Source organism: Pagrus major, chromosome 6 (assembly GCF_040436345.1).
Source record: "Pagrus major chromosome 6, Pma_NU_1.0".
In the NCBI taxonomy this organism is placed as follows: Eukaryota; Metazoa; Chordata; class Actinopteri; order Spariformes; family Sparidae; genus Pagrus; species Pagrus major.
The window spans coordinates 18,091,036-18,114,280 of record NC_133220.1 but is presented as its reverse complement, the minus strand read 5'-3'; the positions used below and the strand labels follow the sequence as shown (position 1 = coordinate 18,114,280).

General features: G+C 37.9%; 1 protein-coding gene across 1 annotated transcript; it reads left to right on the top strand.

Annotated features, from left to right (window-relative positions):
- The first annotated feature begins 4,409 nt into the window (after window positions 1-4,409).
- On the top strand, window positions 4,410-21,882 carry fkbp5 (FKBP prolyl isomerase 5). Its single transcript, XM_073468379.1, has 11 exons — window positions 4,410-4,770; window positions 9,889-10,021; window positions 10,217-10,361; window positions 11,622-11,764; window positions 14,210-14,324; window positions 14,415-14,571; window positions 17,436-17,526; window positions 17,939-18,022; window positions 18,112-18,297; window positions 18,405-18,644; window positions 19,682-21,882. The coding sequence occupies exons 2-11, from the start codon at window positions 9,917-9,919 to the stop codon at window positions 19,781-19,783; spliced, it is 1,368 nt and encodes a 455-aa protein (XP_073324480.1). The 5' UTR covers window positions 4,410-4,770; window positions 9,889-9,916; the 3' UTR covers window positions 19,784-21,882.
- Window positions 21,883-23,245: the final 1,363 nt, after the last annotated feature.

Sequence of the window (23,245 nt, the reverse complement as noted above, 5' to 3'; positions counted from 1 at the left end):
TGCCCAATAAAATACATTATTTTCTTTTTACAGTTCACTACTGTAATGCGCATTGCAGTTCACACAACAGCAGTAGTGCATGTGGTAAAAGAAGGGACTTCTAACAGTAAATGAAATGTGTCACTAAAATTCTTAATCCACTCACATAGCATCGCTTCTTAAGACTGTCGGGTGTGACATGTTTCCCAGCAGTGCAAATATAGAAATGGAAATCCTTTCATTCATTACATTAAAATAACTCTACAGTTATTACACCGTAAAACTTAGATGCAGTAAGTTTATTATACTGTAAAGAATGGTTGCAGTTCATGTTTTGTACTGTAAAATGAAACTGCAGTAAGGGCGTCAAACTGTGAACCGCATGAACGGATAAGCTACTGTAAAGGTGCTGTAACAGTGAGTTACTGCAACAATACACTAAAAAGTCTGCCAGTGAAGGTTGCCTGTTGGTGCATAACAATAAAAGAAAACATGAAAGAAAATGAAAAGCAAGTCAAGAAGCAGAACATTGAAAATTAACAATAACATACGGTATGAAAAAATATATCATCAAAACAATAAAAGAAAATATAAAATATGACTGTTAATTAAAGGGGCACTATGCAGTTTTGGAGAAGAAACTCAAACTCAGAATTTTGATATTTACAGTATTAATGAGGTAATAATACAAACTCAGAAATATTTATTTTTTCCATAACTGAATAAACAAGCTGTTCTCAGAGGAAAATAGGTCCCAGAACACTGTTTGAAGCTAGAAATGTGGCAGGGTCCGCCACATATAAACAAAGTAAAACAGTATGAAATTGTGTTGTCCTTTAAGGTCAGTTTGTTTATTCAGTCAATGAAGATCTTTCTCTACTGATAAAAACTTCTTCCCCAAAAGACATAGTGCACCTTTGAAAGGAAGAGCTGTACAGTTTTAGGAATGTGCAAATAACTGACCAGGGAACGTGAAGTTCACAGTATTAATTTAAAGATTATACAAGCTGGAGTCCAAGAGATATGTGCCAATGTAATTCATCGAGTGTCGTGTACTGTTAATGTGAGGTTGGAGAGGGTTGTGAATGCCTACATACACTGCCTTTTGTGAATTTTTGTGCAAATAACTTATGGTGACATACATGGATCGCTGCAGGCTGATGGATCACAACCAAGCACATTGTTAGTCTGCGAGCAATTAGAAATACCAATTTTTCAGAGAATGTGGTTAAAAACAACTGAAACCCAAGTCTTTTGTCAAATCCTGCGCAAGTTTTTCCGAACTACGCTGTTCAACTCACTTACTCTTGTTATTACTCTTTTTGAATTCTTAACTCGTGTGTTAACTACACTGGGATGTACTGGTGACTGGCAAGTGTAGTTAATAGATAAGTAGAGAATAAGTAGATTATCTTTAAGCAGATGCGATGGAATGCCAATGAAGGAGAATAAGCCTCAGAGCCTAATAGATGATGGGTGGTCTAAACCTGGCAAAAATCCAATATTTTTCTATTTAGATTTCACAGAATAATAAAGCTTCCATTATATAATTTATGTACAGTAAAGACAATAAAGCAGGAGTTGTCTTTTAGGAAACTTTCATAGAATACATGTTAAAGACAAACGTACATGACTGGTCTCAAGTGAGAGTCAAGTGCTGTTTTTAATGATGGTTTTTGAATATTTTTTATTACGTTTCAGATTATTGTATGCTACACATTTGGATTTCTTCTTTCCTTGCAGATGATAAAATATGATGCATTACACAAGGGAACTGCAACACCTGAACCAGCTTTATAAAGTTGTGATTTGACACACTGCCATGGACGATACCTACTATCCGTTAAAGTGAGCACTTTAACTTTGGATATGTATTTTACTGCAAGGCCCCATACTTCTTTTTAATACTTGTTTTATGGGTCACACAGGAAACCTAATTAGGCTATAGCAACAAGTCAGGTCAGAGGAAATTATTGTATGCTTCACTGCAAACAGCTGTACTACTTACAGAGTAAGATTTGACCTGCATATCAAGAGCTCATAAAATACGATATATTACACTACTTACCAGCATTGCAAGACATGATTACACACAGCAACACCAGGATCAAGTTTTATTACTTAACCTTATCATCAGTGAGGAGTTTAACTTTCAGTGGTGGCACTATTCTCTTTGCAGATTGAGATGTGAAATGCTGAATAACTGCTCATAAAATATAATGCATTACCTCATCAAGAAGTAATTACTAATGCACTTAAAGAATGACTTTAAAGTAGAAGTATTATGGCCCAAGAGGTTACTCCTCCCTTTCTCCTGATGTTGCTTAAAATTAAAGATTAAAAGCGAAACTAAAAACGATCAACATGTGAAGTAATAGTTCTGACAATATGTTAAAGTCGTCTACGCACCCCGCCCCCCGCCTCAATGAACAGTATATAGCCAACGGTCTCTATGATAGGGATGCTATCGACGTTGCTACCTGAACTAACTAGCTATGGGCGCGACAATTAGCAGCAGTTAGAGGTAACTCTGGTGATATGCTGCCCCCTATTTGTTTGGAGTACGACTTCCACAGGTGGCCACTTTTTACAAATCGCACCTTTAAATTACTTCAGCTGTGATAACATGTTGTATAATATATATGTTACAGAGAATATAAGGTACAAGGTAAATTTATTAGCATTTGTTTAAACAAGGGTTTAAAAAAACAAGATAGTGTTTGTGTCCTTGATTCCTGCTACATCTCTTTTAGACAATGGAGTGTTGAGGATGAGTTCAGGAGTCTCACGGCCCGGGGAATGAAGCTGCTCTTTACTCTGGTGGTATGGCAGCGGATACTTCTGTATCTTTTGCCAGATGGCAGCAGGGTGAACAGACTGTGGCTGGGGTGGGTGTCGTCTTTTAGTTTTTCTCTAAACACTACTAATAATATCTTTTTAGAGTTAAGTAGCCAACGAATTTAAGGTGCTCTAATACTTGCCTCTTTGGCCGCTTTTCACAAAATGAAACCCTACTTTTACCACACAGCACATCACCTTGGTTTTCAGATCAATTCAGATCATTGGAGTTGGTGTTGAGATGCTGTTTTTGTCTAAAGAAAATTAATAACTAAAACTTTTACTGTGATGGCTGGAGCGCACACGTTCACTGAATATTTTGTTTTCATGTCAGTCACCCTGCACCATTTATGTCTACTATTCAACCCCACTTCTAGCAGATGTGATCATGACGTTGGAGTCCTAACACTGCAGTAAAATCACAATACACAGATCTGTCCCTCTGTCCCTCTGTCCCCTGATCACACCGTCTGCCGCCGGACAGACTGTGTAGAAACCCACAACTTTGAGACAAAGAAGGTCCAGGAAAACAGACCCTACAGTCTATGGGTGCAGTATTTAAGGAAAGCTAATGAGACTGCAGTGACAGTTTTAGGTTGTAAGAAAACCTGCTACAGTTTAGACATTTAAGCCTTCTTACTGTTAAACAGCTGTACTATTCATCTTTTGCAAGTTAAAATTTAACTTGCAAAACAAGAACCCATAAAACGTATTACAACATATGTCAAAAAAAGGGAAAGAAATAGCTCATTAAACATCACATCACGTGAATCAGGAACTTCTTGGTGACTACTTTTATTTTGTTATTATTATTATTATTATTATTATTATAAATTTTTACATTTACATAATTTGATACAAAAATATAAATTACAAAAATGTATTCTTGTGTTAGTGCTGGTACTTTTACACAACAGATGTGGTTACTTGTTTTTCACCACTGAAAACACTCCAGTAATGTAAACACTTGTTGTTTGGCAGACACAACGATCTCCACCCAGCAAGAGATAGAAATAACAGCAAGGCAGCAAAATAATAATAATAATAGAAAAAAAATAAAAAATAAGTATTAAAAACAGATATTTATGCGCATTAGTCGAAGTCCCTACCTTCGTATAAGTTACAGAAACGTGACACCGATTGTATTTATCGCGTAAAAATGTCGGAAGAAGCGGCTGTTTTACACAAACAGTAATCCGTCTCAGCGCGCGTCTTATCGGGCAGCGTGATGTGCTTTTGTGTCGGTGTCACACATCCTCGTCTTGTCTGTCTGTCTGTCTGTCTCTCTCTCTCTCTCTCTGTGTGTGTGTCAGGCTATTACACAGCAGTGTTGATGATATGTGTTGTCAGCTGAGCGGAGAGAACAGCCTGCTGCGGTACAGGCTGTTCCCGGCCTGGCTCGGCACGGAACGGGTTACAGGTCAGGGTGTCTATTGGAACACAGTGTTCTCATCAGCAGCGGCAGCGGTACAGCTACAGTACAGCCGGAACATTGTGTTACTTTGTGGCTTCTTTCCAAGACCTGCCCCTTAATTTTACACTAAACGCCCTCCCACAACTACCTCTCCCTCCCTCCCTCCCTCCCTCTCTCTCTCTCTCTGTCTCTGCGTGTCTCTCTCTCCCTCTCCACGCCACTGTCATTTTCTGAAGTCCTGGGATCCATGTGGTTACTTCACCGGCACGTTCATCGCCAGAGGGGGTTGAGAGGGATAAAGGAGGGACAAACAGAAACAGAATAACAGCGCTACGTAGTAACCGCATGGGCAGAACATTTAGTACCCTGGACATGAGATGAGAGGGGCGGGCTCGAGTTAGGAGGAATAGACGCGGCTCACGATCTGCAACACTCACCGGCTGTCTCCTCTTCTTCTTCTTCTTCTTCTTCTCCCTCTTCTTCTCCCTCTTCTTCTTCATCTGGGAAGGGGTAACAAAAAAAAAGGAGCGCAAGGAAATGTGAGTATTTTTTAATTTATTTATTCTCCTGCAGCGGAGAGACTTCATTTAGAAGAGTTCATGAAGACGTAATGTGCCGGCTTGTCTAGTGTTTTATGATCAGCTTAAAAACAAAATAAATAAAGGGACACTTGTTATGCATTATATTATATTGAGATGTACCCTTGTTTAAAATAGGAAATCACGCCTTTCTGAGTCAATAGATGATAGATCATTATTAGATGTTCCAGGATGGATGAATTTGCCGCACGTGTATGTATGGGGCATTTGGGGTTACAGCTGTAACAGTGTGCTCTGGAAAAATAAGGGCTGATAAGACTCCCTGTGTGTGTTTACTGGCGAGAGAGTGTGTGTGAGAAATGTGTGGTTGTTGGCTGTGGTTCCTCGCGGAGGACAACAGTTTACATCCTAGTGTCCCTCAAGGCTTAGGTGTATCTTTCATAAAGTACAGGTTGTCACACCCTGTCTCTGAGACAGAGCAGCAATGACTGGAGTTCAGTCACAGATGATTTCTACTCATTTAAGACCATTACAGGTCATATTGGAAGCCTCTGAGTGACTTAAAGTATGCTGGTGTTATCGCACATGTATTTAGATTGAGATGAGTTGGCTTGCTGACATGGACACGGGTTGAGACAGAGTCCCAGAGATGAATGAAATCGCCTCTGGGAGACATTCAGTCAAGATACATAACTTTGTGTCTAAAGAAACACACACATGAAACTGAAGGGTGGCACTGCCTTAAAAAAAACAGTAAAATTCAAAGGTTTACACTGTTGGTTTTACATTTAAAGTACAACGAATCTGTGCCACTCAAGCAGCAAAGTGAGCACAAGCTTCATTTTCAACTCTTTGTCATGTATGTGTGAGGTAAAAAAAAAAGGGACATATCAGACAAAGCCCTGCTTCAGGATGTCAGCCTATGGGTCGGTCATGCACATTGAGTGCTCTCATGTTCATATATGAAGCAGCGGCAGCAGCAGCAGCAGCAGCAGCAGCAGCAGCAGCAGCAGAGTACGGATGTGAGACAGAATGTACAGATACACCGTGTACGTCTGTGGATGTGGTCTTTGCCTCATTGTGTTCTGTTCCTGCATTCCTCCGGAGGGTATCTGAGTTTATGTCCATGTAGCTCACATGCCATTTTATCAGTGTCCCAACTATCTGTAGTTCCCTGCTCAGAGTTTTCATAAAAAACAAAATTTTTCTTACAAGAAAAGAACAAAGTGAAATGACAAAATTGAGGGAATGAATAACTTTTGATTATGTGAATGTGTTGATGATAACAACACGGTCACCATTAATTGGAAATTTAAATCTCGTTTGTTCAAATTTCAAATTCAAGGTACGCTCAATTTGAATAATTGAATCTGCTCATTTTTATTAAAAAAATGAAGCTGGCTTGTACGTGAGGGGGTATCAGATTGGTGAACACCATCAGGCTTTGCCAGCGGGGAACTGTGAATAGAAGGAACATTGTGTTCAGACACACACACACACAAATGCACACACACACGCATGCACACACTCACGCGCGTACAACAAGTTACATCTAATGATATCCATGAAATTTTAAGACACAGGTGCTGCTCCTGGAAAAACAGACATTTTGTGTTCAACAAACGAACACTTGAGAGTGACACCAAACTGAAGAAGCAGAATAAATGGCGTGGATATCAGCGAGACACATCTTTATGGTTTTTCATCCTGTGGGTTGAAGCACACAGCTGGTGCTCTAACTGGTCCTAAGATCTTTCTCACACACAGAAAATCTGAATTGTGATCTTGATCAATACCCAATCCAGTGAGCTTACTGCCAAGTTCTCTCTAGGGCCGAGCTCTGTTGCTTCATTTTCGTACAGGATCTCTAAGAACTTAGTCACCATAGCAGGATATCTAAATATTTGCACATGCTCATCAACAGCAACTGAAGAACAGGACAACTGGTGGAAAAATCTAGAGAGCTGATGCAGGGAAAACCCAAAGTTTGTAGCCGTGAAGCTGTGGAAATATCAAGTGGCCGCAAGAGTCCCGTCTGATCAGCAAACTGCAAAACCTATCACTCATAATACTGTCTTGAGGCTTTGCAGTCAATCTGAACTTGACCTTAGCAGACTGATGAGTTACATCTAATTTATTGCCCCAACTCGTCCTAATGTTACATGACGGGGGAGCTCAGATGATGGGTGACAGTTACAATAAGGTGTGATGTGATAAATACTTTCAGGCGAGAGTTTTGACTGTGACATTTCCTCTAATCGTTATTTATATAGTAACACAGACAACACGAACCCACGACATAAGCCTTAATATAAACCTTTACTCCTCACCAGCATACAGCTCACAATTTAAGAAACAACTGACATCATTTGTCCTTGTGATATATTATTTTGAAATGGCAAGTATCTTGTTGTTAGTTTGCGCACGTACATCTCATTTTGTCTAGGTGCAGAAATTCCAAATTTGTGCAATGATTTCTGTTTCCTAACACCTCACAACATTTAGAAGAAGTACAACATCTTCCATACCAAATTGCCTTTATTCTTCTGATCGAGAGACAATTTGGGCTTGAAACTTTGTGCTTCATAATATAATAAAATGAAATGTTTTTAACGGGAGCATTCAACAGTGTTGTAAGTCTTGCGAGAATGTCTATTCAATCTATTTTGTCATCGTAGATACAGAGCTGCAACAATTCATCAATTAGTTATCAACTATCAAATTAATCTCCCAACTATTTTGATAATCAATACATTGGTTTCTGTAATTTCTTTAGCTTCGTAAATGTGAATATGTTCTGGTTTCTTTACTCCTCTTTGAACGTAAACTGAATATGTTTGGTTTGTGGACAAAACCCTCACACCCCTGGCCAAAAGTCCTGACATTAGTAACATCCCAAAGTCCCAGAACAGCTGTGAGCTGATGCTATTCCAGCAAGTGTTAACGTCTCAGCTGCCGCATGTGATGATAAGCGCCAAATAGTGTTTGCCAACATGCTTGACATAGCTAACTAACTTTTTCATTGTCTTCAAACAATGTCAAGACTATTCTGCTAGGGCAGACTGAAAAAATGCGGCCATGTGTATTCATTGAGGTAGTGACAATGCTTGTTGACAACGACAATCGCTGCTGTGATGAGAGAGGCAGCACTTAGCAGCTGTAACACCAACAGGTCGTTACAGTTTTATTGCTCTGGCAAAGCTGCAGTTTTTTTCTATCTATCTATCTATCTATCTATCTATCTCTCTATCTCTCTATCTCTCTATCTATCTATCTATCTATCTATCTATCTATCTATCTATCTATCTATCTATCTATCTATCATCTCAATACAGCAGTGTTGTGTTTAAAGGATAAGTTCGCCCCAAAAATGAAAATACAGCCATTATCTACTCACCCCTGTGTCAATGGAAAGTCAGGTGTTACGTAGTCCACAAAACATTTCTGGAACTTCACAGCAAAACAGTGTTGCATCATTCTCCTAAACAACTGAAGTAGATGGGGACTTGTTTTAAAGCATAAAAAGCACTGGAAAAGAGCGCCATAAAATGGCCCCTGGATCCGAAAATTGAGTTAAAAATATGCTATTTACACCCCTTTTAAAGTTGAAATCTTCACTGTAGCTGCTAAGCTAAAAGTGTGAGTGTGCACCCCATCTGAAGTGGGTACACGAGCTCAACTGCATGTCGAGGGTGTAAATAACATCTTTTCAAATCAATTTGGGATCTCAGGGCTTCTGGAGAACTGGAATATGCCAGACGAGCTGTATGGAGCCATTTTAGGATTATTTGCAGTCCCCATCTACTTTAGTTGTTTAGGAGAGTGCTGCAACACTGTTTTGCTGTGAAGGTTTCTTTTGTGGACTACAAAACTTCACCTGACTTTCCATCGACACGGGGTGAGTAGATGACTGAATTTTCATTTTTGGGTGAACTTATCCTTTAAGGTTGTTGTATTATTTTGTTGTTTTGAAGGACCAGAAAAAAGAAAATATTTTCTTCTGATTAGTTGTATTATATTTATGTGAGAAAGATAATTTCTTGCTAAAAAAAGTGCAAGAAAACACTTTTTTTGACAGAATACAGTGATATTGATATTGACATCAGTATGCTGTATATGGGGTGAGAACTGGTGGTATCAAAATATGTGGATATGATGGCTGTGCAGGTAGTGGTGAAATACTGTTCAAAAAAATATATTTTAATGGTAATGCCGACTGAAACACCTAAAAGGGACAGCATTTGTATGACAACATCACCTGTCAAAACCAGACGATATGTAGCCTCAAATTCTGATAAAATATTATATCAGTGTATCACCTAACCAACTCAAGATTTCTACCTGCCTCATCACAAACACTGACAGAGATTACATGACTGTATTTGTGATGGCGCAGCTTTAACAGCACAGAGTCTGAGAGCACAGTCGAGCCCACACTTTTCATGTGCATATGAGGAAGAAGACTGAAGCACTCATTACAAAATCAACAGTGAAAAACCCTGAATGAGGTTGTGCCGTGCTGCAGATTTAATTCTGGTGTCCGTAAGATGTGTCACTGTTATTTATAGATTGATAAAGAGCACAAAGGGCCATAAACTAATAGCAGGGAACGTACTGTACTTTGGTGAGTACGGCGTGTGTTTCAAAATAAAATGACCGAAGTAGGCAACACGGTGCTGCCTTTCACATATTTATAGTCGTGTTATTACTGTGGGGAATCAGACAAGGTGCCGTACAGTTGAGTGATATCTCAACTGTAGTGCAAAGTAATGTTCCTCACACAGCTGGGATCGATGTTAATGTGGCTTTTGCAGTAAAACTATAAAGATGTCTCCAGTACAGTACATGGAATTGGAACGTGTGTCCTTAAATAGCTGCAAGTTATATAATGTGGAGGAAAAAAGTCAAGTTTTACTGGGTGGATTATGGAGATTGTGTATTGATATTTTTGTCAGAGATCAGAATTTTCCAGTCCAGCTCCACAAATTGGATTTTTTTTCCGGTGCCATTTTCCTTGCTGCAAGTTTGTCCGAAAGTGAAAAGATGAGACACAAGGACATGTTATTTATGGTGCTCAGATTGCTAACACGTAGGCTTGTGTGTTCCTCGTTTCTACAGTGTTACTGTGTAATGCCCACACGCAGAAATGACCACTGATCAGGATCTGCCAATGGATGGCCATTCAGCCACAGCCGTGTTTGCTGCAAAGGGCATTGATGTAACACCTGACAAAGACCACGGAGTTATCAAGGTATTCATCATCAATGCTTTAAATTTGAACATTGCATTGTAGGCGTTCAGGCACGTTGAGGACTCATTGCTCCACCATACGGCACAGTCTTGATATTTGTCTGTTCTTTCTGGATCTCACACCTTCTGTCTTTTCTATATTCTCTGTTAAAAAGGTTTCTCAGTTGAACTGGAAACTTGTCTTTACCATCTGCAGGTTGTTAAGCATCAGGGCCAAGATGGAGACCGGCCAATGATAGGGGACAGAGTGACTGTCCACTACACAGGGAAGTTGCTAAACGGGAAGAAGTTTGACTGCAGTCGAGATCGCAAAGAACCTTTTTGCTTCAATGTGGGCAAGGGTAGGTGACTTTATGTATTACTGTTGAAACCTGACTGTGCCTGACACCGACTAACATCTGTGTTATTGTCTTCAGTGGCAAAATTGTACAATCAGCATTCATTCCCGGGTCAAATGACTCTGCAGTGGTCACAGGCTCCGTTATTGGCTCCAGCTTTAGTTAATACAAGACTAAAGCTGACAAGTTTGCCTTTCTGTTTTTTTTCTTTGTGTACCACAAATGTGTAAGAAAAAAAGGAAACACTAAAAAGTATACTACAGAATATACCTCATCAGACTATATCCAGAACACATTGAAACTTGTTTTAAAAAGTCTTAATAGATAACGCTCTGAATCAGACACATCGTTTTTCTCAGGAGCTGAGAATGGCCGTTGCTAAGGAATGACACATCGCACTTCTTTTGTCATCTCTGTTTAGAGTTGCACATGTCCAGTCCCGATCAGGCAGCTGACTCAGCTCAGACCTCTGGTTACTTTTTTCATATCTTTAATTTCAGTTTCTCTTTCAAACTAAGCGCTGACTGAAAAATGTTGAAGTGCAGCTTGACAGTGATGGATGGAAAAGTATTATCAAGTCAGTTGGGCCAGTCACAAAAAACAGCCGGGTGTTGTGTTTCCATCACAGCCGTGAATCTATATCGGCGCTGAGTTCGAAAGAGAGACTGAATGAGAGTTCGATGAGCCATCCTCTTTCATGTCAGTTAGATATGAAGTTATAGTCAGGCGATGGTTAGTTCAGCTGGAAATATGGGAAAAAAAGCTAGCTTGGCTGTGTCCAACGACAACAAAACCCACTTACTCGCTCCTATAAAGCTCCCTAATTAACACATTATATCTTCATATATAAAACAAAGTGTAAAAACAACAAGTCGTGGTTTTACAGGGTGATTATGTAGTTATGTGCCGGATCATTTCTTGGCTGGGTGCAATAACTTCTGGAGTATCTGCTTGTTGCTCAAAACCTCTGGTATATAAGCTATCGCCCTTGTGAAACCACAGCTGGTCATTCTTACATCTTTGCTTTAAATAAATAGATGTAAAGTGTTGATAAATGAGCTTTGGAGGTGCTGGTTAGCTGATTTCTTTAATCTTTGGATGGAGCCAGGCTAGCTCTTTCTCTCTGTACCGTCTCCTCACTGTCTTCTCCTCTCTGGAGAAGATAAAAACAGAAAGGTGTCAAATTTAACTTTAAATGATTGCATGATCTTTGAGGCTTTTTTTTACAAACCAGTAGCATCTCTTCTCATTCCCCTCTCACAGGACAAGTCCTCAAGGCTTGGGATATTGGTGTGTTGTCCATGCAGAGAGGCGAGGTGTGCACATTACTCTGTAAACCAGAGTACGCTTATGGACCTGCTGGTAATCCCGACAAAATACCTCCCAGCAGTTCAGTAGTGTTTGAGGTAGGTGTGCCGTGTCAGTGCTGCCTTTTGTGCTTTGCATTAACTGCATCACACCGAGGGACCCTGATAATTCAGGAGCATGTGTCAGCCTCTGCAGACGGCGCTCCGTGCTCATAAAATTAACTGGTTTGTCTATTTTAATCCCTCTCAGTAACACTCAGAGCAGTTCAGATGTCTGTTCTGAGCTCAGTGGGGACACAGTTCAGGCTTTCTCCGTCCTCTATAATCAATGATAATTATAATTCAGTTCTGGGAAGAATCAAAAGACATTTAGCCAAATGATCTGCTTCACAAGTCACCCCCTGTGGACACTTAAAAGTCATAAAAATTATCTTTGACCACCCATAAATTGTTTTTTGTCTGTGTTCCCCCTGTATCGCAGCTAACAAAAAAGTAACTGTGTCAGATGCCACCAAGCATCATATCATCAGGTGTTCATAGTTATTTTCTCGTGTGATGGCTCAGTTTGTGCCGACACATTCAGATCGTTTATTTTTGTTTGGGTAATACTTAACTTCAACTCTCCCTATTTAGTGTTTAGCATTTGAATGTAACTAAGTACATATACACAAGTACTGTACTTATGAAACATTATGTAGAAATTGGCCTGTTGTGTGATTTGGCGCCCCCCACAGTTTCTGAGTGCGACACCACTGTCGTGAATACAAATCGCAGGTCTGTAACAATTTGTCAGACGTAATGTACGTGCTCACTACAAACAAAACTCATTACATCATAAAAATGTTATGTGTTGAAAACTTGTATGTTGAAGTAAACATGTATGCAACGCTGTGATCCTACCCTCTCACTGAAGTTACATAGTGCAGAAACAAGTGACAGAGACACCATTAACCCTATTACAAGACACTGTACCATCAACATGATTTTGAAGCTGTTATTTTAAGGTCAAAAAGTTACATAATGTTGCCTCAAGTACAAATTTGAGGCACTTGTATTTTACTTGAGTATTTCTATTTTCTGCCACTACATTCTTTAATAGTTTTATCAGCAATTAGATAAAAAGAAAAACTGATTCCAGTGGTCATAAAAATGCAGAATATCCCATCTGAGAATCGGCCAGACTGATAATTGGTCGACCAATAGTATACGGTATATACATACATGTAAATAAATGCAGAATTTACTTTTCAGTACTTTCATTGCCAGAAAATTACTTGACGTAAATACATTTAATAGCAGATACTTTTGACTTTGACTTTTACTCAAGTACTATTTACAATTTATTTTATTTGTATGGGTGACTTTAACACGATATCTTTACTTTTTCATGCAAGTAAAACTTTTTGGTACTTTTTACAACACTGGTGTTTATTTACACTGGCAACAGACAACTTTCCCTGCTGGTGTTTCCAAGTGGTTTTATTGTTGGCGCCTCTGTGGCAAAGACAACTGGATTGTTTCCATTTTCTTCAGAGTCACAAATAACAACACAGCACAAAACATGAGCTTATTCAAATAATTTGGTCTGTAATAGAAATGGATCAAAAGTTCTATATCATCTACATTGTGCAATCATCATTTACTTCATAATGATATGCTGAAGCAGAAAACTTGTCTATTGTCAGTTTGATGTATTTGTCAGCATTAACAACTCGTCCTGTGGGCACCCAAAGGTTCAGGCTGCTATTTAAATTGATAATGATGGAAAATATAATGAAACACAGCTATAACATCAAATATATCTTCATAGGAGAAATTCTTAATGTTGTCATATATTTTACCTTATTAAACGCTTTAAAATGTCTTCATATCGGTGTTACAGTGTGTTATACCCTGTTTATATGCTGCTTATAAACGCCTTAAAGTAAACAAAATTTATTCATTCATTCTTTCAGTCATTACAAACTCGTGCTTTGCAGCTAAATGTTGTTCAAATGTTGTTATTTTAAATTAGAAGAGATCCTGAAGTTTTCAATTGTAGTAAATATTTTGGGGGAAATGTGTGTAAAATGATGTGGAATTATAAAAATATTGCCGTTTAATTGAATTGTGCAGCCATTAAAAAAAAAGGTCTTGAGATGTGCTATTTTACTCTACTTTAACATCAAAAAGTTGCAACAAAGAGTTGCAACAAACAGATGTGCTAAATAATAAGACAATCTTTCAAGTCTGAAGCTACCTCAGTGGGAGATGAATGTTAAGGTGATTTATGTAGCTTACAGGGATGCATTTATCTTAGCTGGCTGTTTGTATTTGTCTTAAAGTGATTCCATAGTTTACCTGCACTGTGTCTCTGATAGTCATTATTTCTCTTTCTTCTGTTTTATATGCCTGACTTATGTGTTCACTCCTACTTGTTTTTCGTTACGTATTCGTTTCTCCTCCCACACCTACACAGAGTTAAGCTGAGCTGTAATTTTGTGTTCTGCTGTATATCACTGTTTGTGTGGCGCAATGACTAAATAAACGTTTTCAACAAAACAGATGGAGCTACTCAAGTTCGAAGGAGAGACGCTTACGGATGACGGCGGCATCTTAAGGAGAATAAAGGTCAAAGGGGACGGTTACAGTAATCCCAACGATGGAGCAACAGTTGACGGTAAAACCCCCTTTTTTTTTTCTTCACGGATATTTCTTTATTAAGCAATTGCATCTGAGGTTAAACTGTGGCATGATTAATGTCCCACAGTGCACCTGGAGGGAAGCTGTGGTGGCAGATTGTTTGACTGCAGGGACATCAGCTTCATTGTTGGTGAGGCTGAAGATAAAGGCGTCCCTCTCGGAGTCGACCGAGCCATGGACAAGATGCAGAAGGGAGAGTGCTGCATACTTTACTTGAAGCCAAAGTAAGTTACTGAAACTTCAAGCTTAAAATGTGATCCTTGTCACTTCTTTTACTCTCTCAGTGCAATTACAGTGAGCCAGTATTTATGTGGGATTATCTCTGCTTTGGTCCTTCATTACGCCCGTTATGCTAAAATACAATTAAGATCCCCAGGAACCTTTTATTTCATGGCACCAGATGCTGATTATATTCATTTTGCTATTTTACAGTACAGCCTTTCTTCAGTGTTTGTCTGATATGGACTTTTGAAGACCGAGACCATAATCAGAAAAATCCCTCAGTTTACAAACAGTCAGTATTTCAGCAGAATCAGCTTTGTGGCCGAAGTATGTGTACAAATACAAGGAATTTGACTCCAGTCTTAAGTTGCTCTGTGTTACACACAGTTTTTCAGTTCAGTTTAGTTTTGTTAAGTTTCCAATGTGTGTTTGCTCATTCAGTTTTGTTTTTATTATTAGTTTTAGTTTGTTTGTAAATATGTTTGGGGTATTTGTCAGGGATGAGAGATTTAAGAAGTTCATAAAAGTTGTTATAATACACTTCACTTCACTTTGTCAAGGCACATCACTCAAAATCACGTCCCAGTCTGAGTGCCTCCTCATGCTTGTGTTGACATATTTGACAAAGACTAAAACCAAAGACATTTTCTGTATATTTCTACGTTATTTTAGTTTTAGTTTTTAGTTTACTTATTTGAATTTTATGCAATATAACATAGCTTCAACACAAAGCATGAAACATGTGCACCACACAGAGTTTAAAGCTATTGGTAATTCTCAGCTTTTGCCCATGGTGGGCTTTAACATGTAGACCGCATTTAAAAATATACAGCTTTCAGTGGTCAGTATCATGACACAAACATACACAATAGTTATGGAAATACAATGAAATACACAAATCACAGCACACATACCACAATACATCAATACAAAGTACAGTACAGTTAGCTAAATACGTGTACAGCTCTTATTTTCTTTTAGCCAGCACTTAACCTTTGTTCTAAATGACTTTATAGTTCAGTTTTAGTTAACTCTAATAACCATGATACATACAAGTAGGTGAAAAAATAGGTGTATATATAAATATGTATAAGAAGCAACAATAACTAACAACATACAATGTTTACAAGTCAGTAAATTGTAAAAAACAAAACTATTACTATAAACAAATAAACTTCAGATGGGTAAAATAATAGATTGCTGCATATTGGTTATGTTCAGTATGTGCATAACACTCTGTTCTTGCATCAGTATTGTTACTGCTTCTATTTATAGTGTACAGTTTGTACTTAATGATTGGAGTCACAAGTCCTGCAGTCCTCAACAATTGAGTCAATCACCTGATATAATGTGAATATGGTACTGATATTGGTTTAGCAATGTACTATATTGTTTAAAAAAAATCTTTATGGACAGGACTTTTAAAGTCGTAACTGTCAGGATCGTGATTCATAGAGATTGAGGCGTGACGTGGGTTATTTTGATCATCAGGACGTGACTGAGTTGTCAGTCATCCAAAAAACAAAAAGAACATTCTAATTATTATTAGAGTTGCTAGCTGTTAGCTGATTCATTAAAATATTTTTGGATAATCAATTAAGAATTTTAATCATTTTACTTCTAAAAAAAGTCAAACATTTATGATTTCCAGCTTCCTAAATATAAGAATTTGCTACTTTTCTTTGTAACGGTAAATGAGGAGCCTTTAGCTTTTGGAAACTTTAGATCTTGTGAAAGTTAGATGAGCATTTTTCACATTTTTTTGACATTTTATAAAGTACATGATTACAACTATTGCAAATAGTATTTGACATACACTCATTTGATCATACAAAAGGCAGATTCCTGTTCCTGTGTTTTTTGTGAACCCCAGTTTTCTCTTTTCATAAACAACACAGACAAAAAACATAGGAAAAACACACACACAACACTGTACACTGTACAGCCCAAACCACATCTTATCATTCCCCTAATTTTAAAAGAAATACAACATAAATAAGGAGGAATTACAAAAATATATAGAAGACACTGTGCTCCCAAAACCACATCATATCATTGCCTTAACCCTGCCCACACCAACCCTCCCCATGATCCCCTCAGGCAAAAGCAATACAAAGTGCTGGTGTTAAGTACCAGGAATTTATGACACACTAACAATCAAGAGTTCATGCCAGCAAGCAATCAACTAACACAGAAACAAATGTGAAGCAAGAGAGTGAAGACAAACAAACAAACAAACAAAAAAAGATAATACTATATATACATAATTCTTCACAAAAAATCCACCTTTTTTGTACAAGAAAAGAACCATCTTACAATTTATTATGCTACATTACTCTTCTGAGGAATCTTTTCATTTCTGCTCATATGAGTCCGTTATCCGGTTAAGAGCTTGTAAAATGCACACTCTGTTTTATATTAAAATCTACAGGGTATGGATTTATTCATAATAAATAGGTCGTAAAAGGGAGGCGTATTGAGACCAACTGTTGTATGTTGTGCTTCTTCTCCCACAGTCCTCACCAACATTCTCACAAGCCGTTTAAAAGTTTTTCCTTTACATCATTGCATTTTGAGCAAGTTTCTGGAATATTGCAATAAAATAGAAAATACAAGTGTAACATCCAGGGATTTCTTTTTACCAGTGTTGGGTTTTGAATTTTATAACACATGGTATTTCCCACGCTGCAGTTTAAATGTCAAATGGCTTGAGTTGACAGTTAATACCGTCATTGTACCCAGTTTGGCAGTTTGACACATAGAAGTGGGTTGTTTCAGAATGAAGGTTTAACAGTTTGTTTATTGTTCTTCTGAACGGCATTATCATCAGGCTCATGCTCTGTCGTGTCTTTCCTTGTTTTCACAGGTATGGCTTTGGAAGCGAAGGTAAACCAGAGTACAAAATTGGACCAGACACTGACATCGTATACGAAGTTACCCTCAAAGACTTTCAAAGGGTGAGCCCTGCTTTCTACTTTTTAAATCCAAAGAAATAACATGATTGTGAGTGTGGTTTGGGTTTGAACAAATTCAAACACACTTTTAAATCTCACCCCACCTAAACTCAAAATACACACCTCTTTTTCACATTAATATTGTTATTATATGATTTTTGAGTACATCTAGAAACTCATGTAAGGGGGGTTAAAGACTTGATCTCTAAACCCCTCACATAATCATTTAATCTGGGACGAACAATGGTACCACCCGACATCCCAGACCAGATTTCTCCTCCAATTAAAAGAATTAGGATTCAACTCGCCTTCAGCTCCTGTTCAGGTTATTCCTGATACAGTTATGTAGATACTTTCAGAAACGGAAAGAAACAGTGTTTACTCTCTTTCTCTGACCTGACTATGTTTCCACAAGGCTAAAGAATCCTGGGAAATGGACTTGAAGCAAAAGCTGGATTTGGCTTCTGGAGTTAAGCACAAAGGGAATCAATATTTTAAGGTATGTTCCCCATGCTGATCTTTTATCTTCACAAATTCACATTCCTATTCTGCATATTGTCATAATATGGTATTATCTTCCTGTCATAGGCAGGGCGGCACCACCAGGCAGTCATCCAGTACCAGCGCATCGTTTCCTGGCTAGAAATGGAGTGTGGTACTGGGATTGAGCAGCAGAAGAGGATACAGGACTTTAGTTTGACGTCACACCTCAATTTAGCGCTGTGTTTCCTGCGGTTAAAAGAGTACTCACAAGTAGTGGAGAACTGCAACAAGGTGAGCTGAAGTCCAAATTTACGACAATGTCTCTTTGCTGCCAAATGTTTTTGGATACATTCTTTGGTAATTACTCTGTGTGTAATGTGTGTGTGTGTGTGGATTAGGTGATTGAGCTTGATGAGAGCAATGAGAAGGCCTTGTATCGTCGTGGGGAAGCTCGTCTCCTTCGCAACGAGTTCAGCCTGGCCATGGCAGACTTTCAGCAAGTGCTTCAAGTCAACCCCTCGAATCGAGCAGCTCGTGCTCAGATTTCCATCTGCCAGAGCAAGATTAAGGAACATCATGAGCAGGACAAGAAGACCTATGCCAACATGTTCCAGAAATTTGCAGAACGAGATGCCAAGGTCTGTAAACTCACCGTTCTTGGCTAAATGTAGACAAACAGTCAGCCTGGCTCATTTGTTGTTTTTCTTTTTCTTTTCTTTTTTTTTCACTTTTAAAAAAAATGTTTTCTTTTCTTTTTTTCTTTTCTTTTTTTCTTTTCTTTTCTTTTTTTCTTTTCTTTTCTTTTCTTTTCTTTTCTTTTCAGCTAAATTAATTCAATATAAACAATAATTTCAAGTTTCAGGAAACAGGTCTAAAAACTGTATAATTTGTACTAACACTAGGCTCTCAACAAACACACACCATGGAATTATTTTCACCAGTTTTATGGCCTACCAAAGTAGTTTTTTGTTGTTGTACAGGTAGAATTTAAACAACAAAGAGTTGAAGGGCTTGACTTCACAATTGTTGAATTTCAGCTCTGTAAATTACATTGGAGACATTAGACTCCCATACAACCTTACAAATTAATTTACTTGGTTGGGAGACTTTGTTATAATGTGATGGTAGGCCATTTTGTGTGTCATGGTGAGAAATATTGATACAATTGATGGACATCCATCCCAACGATACCGGCCAAGTGGCCTGTAAAATGTTTTAATGCTGACAGCAGGACCCCTTTATTAAAAAATATATATATTTATATAATTCATATGGGTAGTTCATTATTTGTCTAAAGGTTTCGGTAAGATTTTAATAGAAAATCATCCTCCTGTGTGTTATTGTTTCTTCTTCTGTCTTATGCTGCCCTCTAGTGTTCATTCAGGAATTTGTACATTTTCTCAGCTATTGATGTGGATACTCTTCTTTGTTTAAAACATAAAAAAATGACCTCAAAACAAAATTTAATAAAGTCATTTTTTTCATATTAACAAAAAATACAAATGTGTATGTATTTTTAATTGTCAGTTGTTCACTAAGAAGGTGCATTCTCACAAAATGCTCAATTTAAAGGGACATGCAGAGATTATTTTCATCAGTCTAATGACTAATGCCTAATACAAAATAGTTTATTTTAGACTGTTGTAGTCACTTGTGCTTCATCTCTCCTCGACAGACTGGGAAGACGAAGAGGAGGCGGGACGAGAGCACGAGGAGCAGCATGAACGGTGAAGTGGGCATGAAACGACGGCGGAAGAGTCAGGACTGTCCGTCGTAATATTGACATTTGAAAGGGAGAAAAAGAAAGACATGCCTCTCTTTGCTTTCCAAGCCGTGGGAGCAGAGGCAGGAACAAAGTCGTTTAAAGGCCTCTAATCCAAACCTCTTTATCCCCAAATCCAACGTTACCATTCCTGCATATAAAGCAGAGTGTTAACAGGGACGTTTGCAAGCCAAACAGCATTTCCCCTGTTGCACGGATTGTGCAACTGCCAGGACGCAGCTTCCAGTAGACTGCAGAATCAGTGAGTTCAGACTGGTGAACACTTTTAGCCCCCACTATATTTTGATAAAAATATAATTTATTTCTTCAAAAGCAGAGGAATTCCATGTTATTTGTCATTAGGCGACTATGTAGAGTTGAGATGTGCCTCCACAGTGTGTTTCTAATTCCAAAACTGACCCTGACCTGTATTTGGTATTAAGCCTTTTCTTGGGCAGCTGCATGCATGTATCATGAGGTGTTTGGGATTCAGACTTGAAACCTTGCTATTTTTTTAATGTGCAATATGTACTTTGAATAAGAAGTGTAACAAGCCCCGTTAGCGTAGTGGTATTTGAAACATGATTATTTCTACTTCTCTGTTCCAAGTGTCCCACTCTGCCTCTCTGCCCCTCCCTCCTTCAACCACTGCCACTCTCTTCCTGTCCGCATGATGCCCTCGGTCCTCTCCCCATCACCTCACACATTTCTTTTCACACATTGAGTCACATTGTTTATCCAATCACAGCGAACAAACATCGGTCACATCAAACCATAGATGATTCTGCTGCGTTTCAGACAACGAGGAACCCCTCCTAGAAAAAGTGGAATGGAACGACACTGAAAGTCAGAATTCCTACTTGTAAACTCGGGGCAAATCCATCTACCCCTAAATTAGACCAAAACATGAGTTCTGGCATTCTGGCAAATGCACTATTTACTGTATTTGGTTACTGCCAGTAACAGCTGAATTAATGGGATACTACCTATAAAGCCAATTTTTTTCTAAATGTCCAGACCAGAACCTAAACTGTGTTATAGAGATGTTGATGAAGGTTCTCAGTCGTCCGGGTCATGGTAATTCTAAGCACTATATTGTAGACAACTGGACTTGTTTCAGTTTCATGAAGACGACCCCTAACGACTCTGAAACTCAGAGCTCACATGTGTCCTTAACAACTCTGTAAGGACACTCCCACACAGGGTTTAAAATCCTCCAACGATACAGCACTTAAGATGTGATGTAGAGAGATTATTTCCAGAAATACAATTCAAGATTAGACATTTGTTTTACGCAAAGTTGAAGAATTGTTTTGCGGCCATGCACTAAAATTATTTATTCATGAGTACATGCATGATAAGTCATTACTTATTTGTTGAAATCTTGTCTTTCATTCATTAAAAACATTGTCACACAATATAAACAGTGAAGCCAGGGTAGTATAGTGAGTTGATCAAACTCATGATAGGCGTCTGTGGGTGTGATAACAGACGGTGATAACATTTTTATAAACTGATACCAATTTTATTGGATCAAAGCTTCAAAAGCTTCAGTTTAAAAAAACAAAAACAAAAGTTAAAACGTATATTAAATGAAATGTTTCTGTGTCTGAGTTTGACTCAAAGTTTCTCTGTTGCACTCATTGTGCGTTTGTCAATCAGCTAATTGCATTTAAGCAACATGGCACAATCTTCAACGCAGCATTACATCTGATGACTGCCACAAAAGGAGGCATTTGATCATAAAATCAGCCCTTTCGTGTTGACTCTGTGAGTGCAAGCAGGAGAGGCAATCTACAATGAAGCTTTAAAATCGTCAGAACAGTTTTTTTTCTCTTTCACAAATTTCATTAATTTTTCAACTCTGGTAATGTGCTCAGCTACATAATTTTATACCTGTATGGTTCTTTTTGCCTCAGTCCGGAAACAGTTGTCTTTTTATTTCACTGCATCTATTTTTCTTTTGTTATTCTTAAATGTGTGAATGTTAGTAGATAGTGGACAATGATGCACTTTGGTGACTGTCAAGCCAACACTGTTATCTTTTCATGGAACGTTAAAATCTTGACAATAATCGTGATGTTTTATAAACATTGGCTGGTTCAAAATGAAAACCTTAGCTGTCTTAAATATTTTGTGTAAAAAAAGAAAAAAAAATCAACAGTATGTTTGTGTGTGTGAGTGTGTTCGTATGAGTGTGTGTAAATATATATTGTTGTATGTTAGCAAGGTTTTTAAACAGCTTATTGCTTAATGTTTTCAAGTACCGCTGGCTCTTAACATTCAAACATTTTGTACAGTGGAAACAAGCATGAAGTACTTTTTCTAGCAATTATAAATTGTGTTTAACAATATACTGAATATTTATCCCCCATTGTCAATTACAAAAATATTTCGAGTGCTACATTTGTCATTGATAACCGCAAATTACTGGAGTAATTTTGACAATTTTGAGATAAACAAAAAGGATAAAATGCAGATTAAACTGCGGCATGGTTGATGTGTGATACGTCATGCAAAATGTTTACATGTATTCAAAAGATTTTCACCTTGTAATGGAAAATGTGATCAATGTTTTCAACTGGCATTTATGCGAAAGAAATATTTTCAGACAAAAAAACTCTGCAAGGTACCTTTGTTCATGTCTTCTTTATATATATTTTTTTATTTTTTTGCACTTTACAAGCATTAAATAAATCCAAGAGTTGCATTTAAAGAAAGACGCCATTCTTCAAGTTATAGGTCAATACTTTACAGTGTAATTATTTCTCTAATGTATGCTTTTGACATTAGCATAGTGGTATTGTCATAAAAAATGTTTGAATCTATCTTATGTAACACTGAAACAGCTGAAGGGAATTTCAACACTGTCTTTAAGGAGACACATACAGATACAGGAATAATTTGACTATGTTTGTCTTTGCAGAACAAGAATGTGAATCAAAGCATCTCATTTATGCCAATAGATATTGTTCACACTCAGGTTAAGCCAGGTAATTCACTCCTATTGTGAATACAAACAGATCTAATGTCATGGCAGCTATACATTTTAAAACTGCAGCAGAAACAAGCCGTGAGTGCATATTGTGATCAGGGGTGGAAGTAACTAATTACAGCTACTTAAATTACTGTAATTAAGTTATTTTTTGGGGGTACACATACTTTTCTTTTTTACCTTTCATTTGCTTTTTGGTAGCCAATAAGACTATCTGATCACAAACTGGCCAATGAAAACCCTGACATACAGACAAAGAAGACAAAACTCTACAGCAGGCTCTGCAGGTTTGGAGAGGTGACCACGACCACTGAGCAGAACGGCGCAGGAGATAGGAGTAATTTAGACTGAAGATTTGGACGAACACAAACCCCTTTGATTGAATGCCTGCTATTGATAATGCGTTAAACATCACCACTGATTATGATAAATCATTTTATTCATGTTTGTGTCCACATGATGAATCTTAGTCCAATATTCAC

What these genes read in the sequence shown, in the direction of transcription:
- fkbp5 (XM_073468379.1), top strand. Translation starts at nt 9,917, where the DNA reads ATGACCACTGATCAGGATCTGCCAATGGATGGCCATTCAGCCACAGCC. An exon ending in AAGACCACGGAGTTATCAAG is followed by an intron (nt 10,022 to 10,216) that starts GTATTCATCATC and finishes TACCATCTGCAG; the next exon opens with GTTGTTAAGCATCAGGGCCA. An exon ending in TTGCAGAACGAGATGCCAAG is followed by an intron (nt 18,645 to 19,681) that starts GTCTGTAAACTC and finishes TCTCCTCGACAG; the next exon opens with ACTGGGAAGACGAAGAGGAG.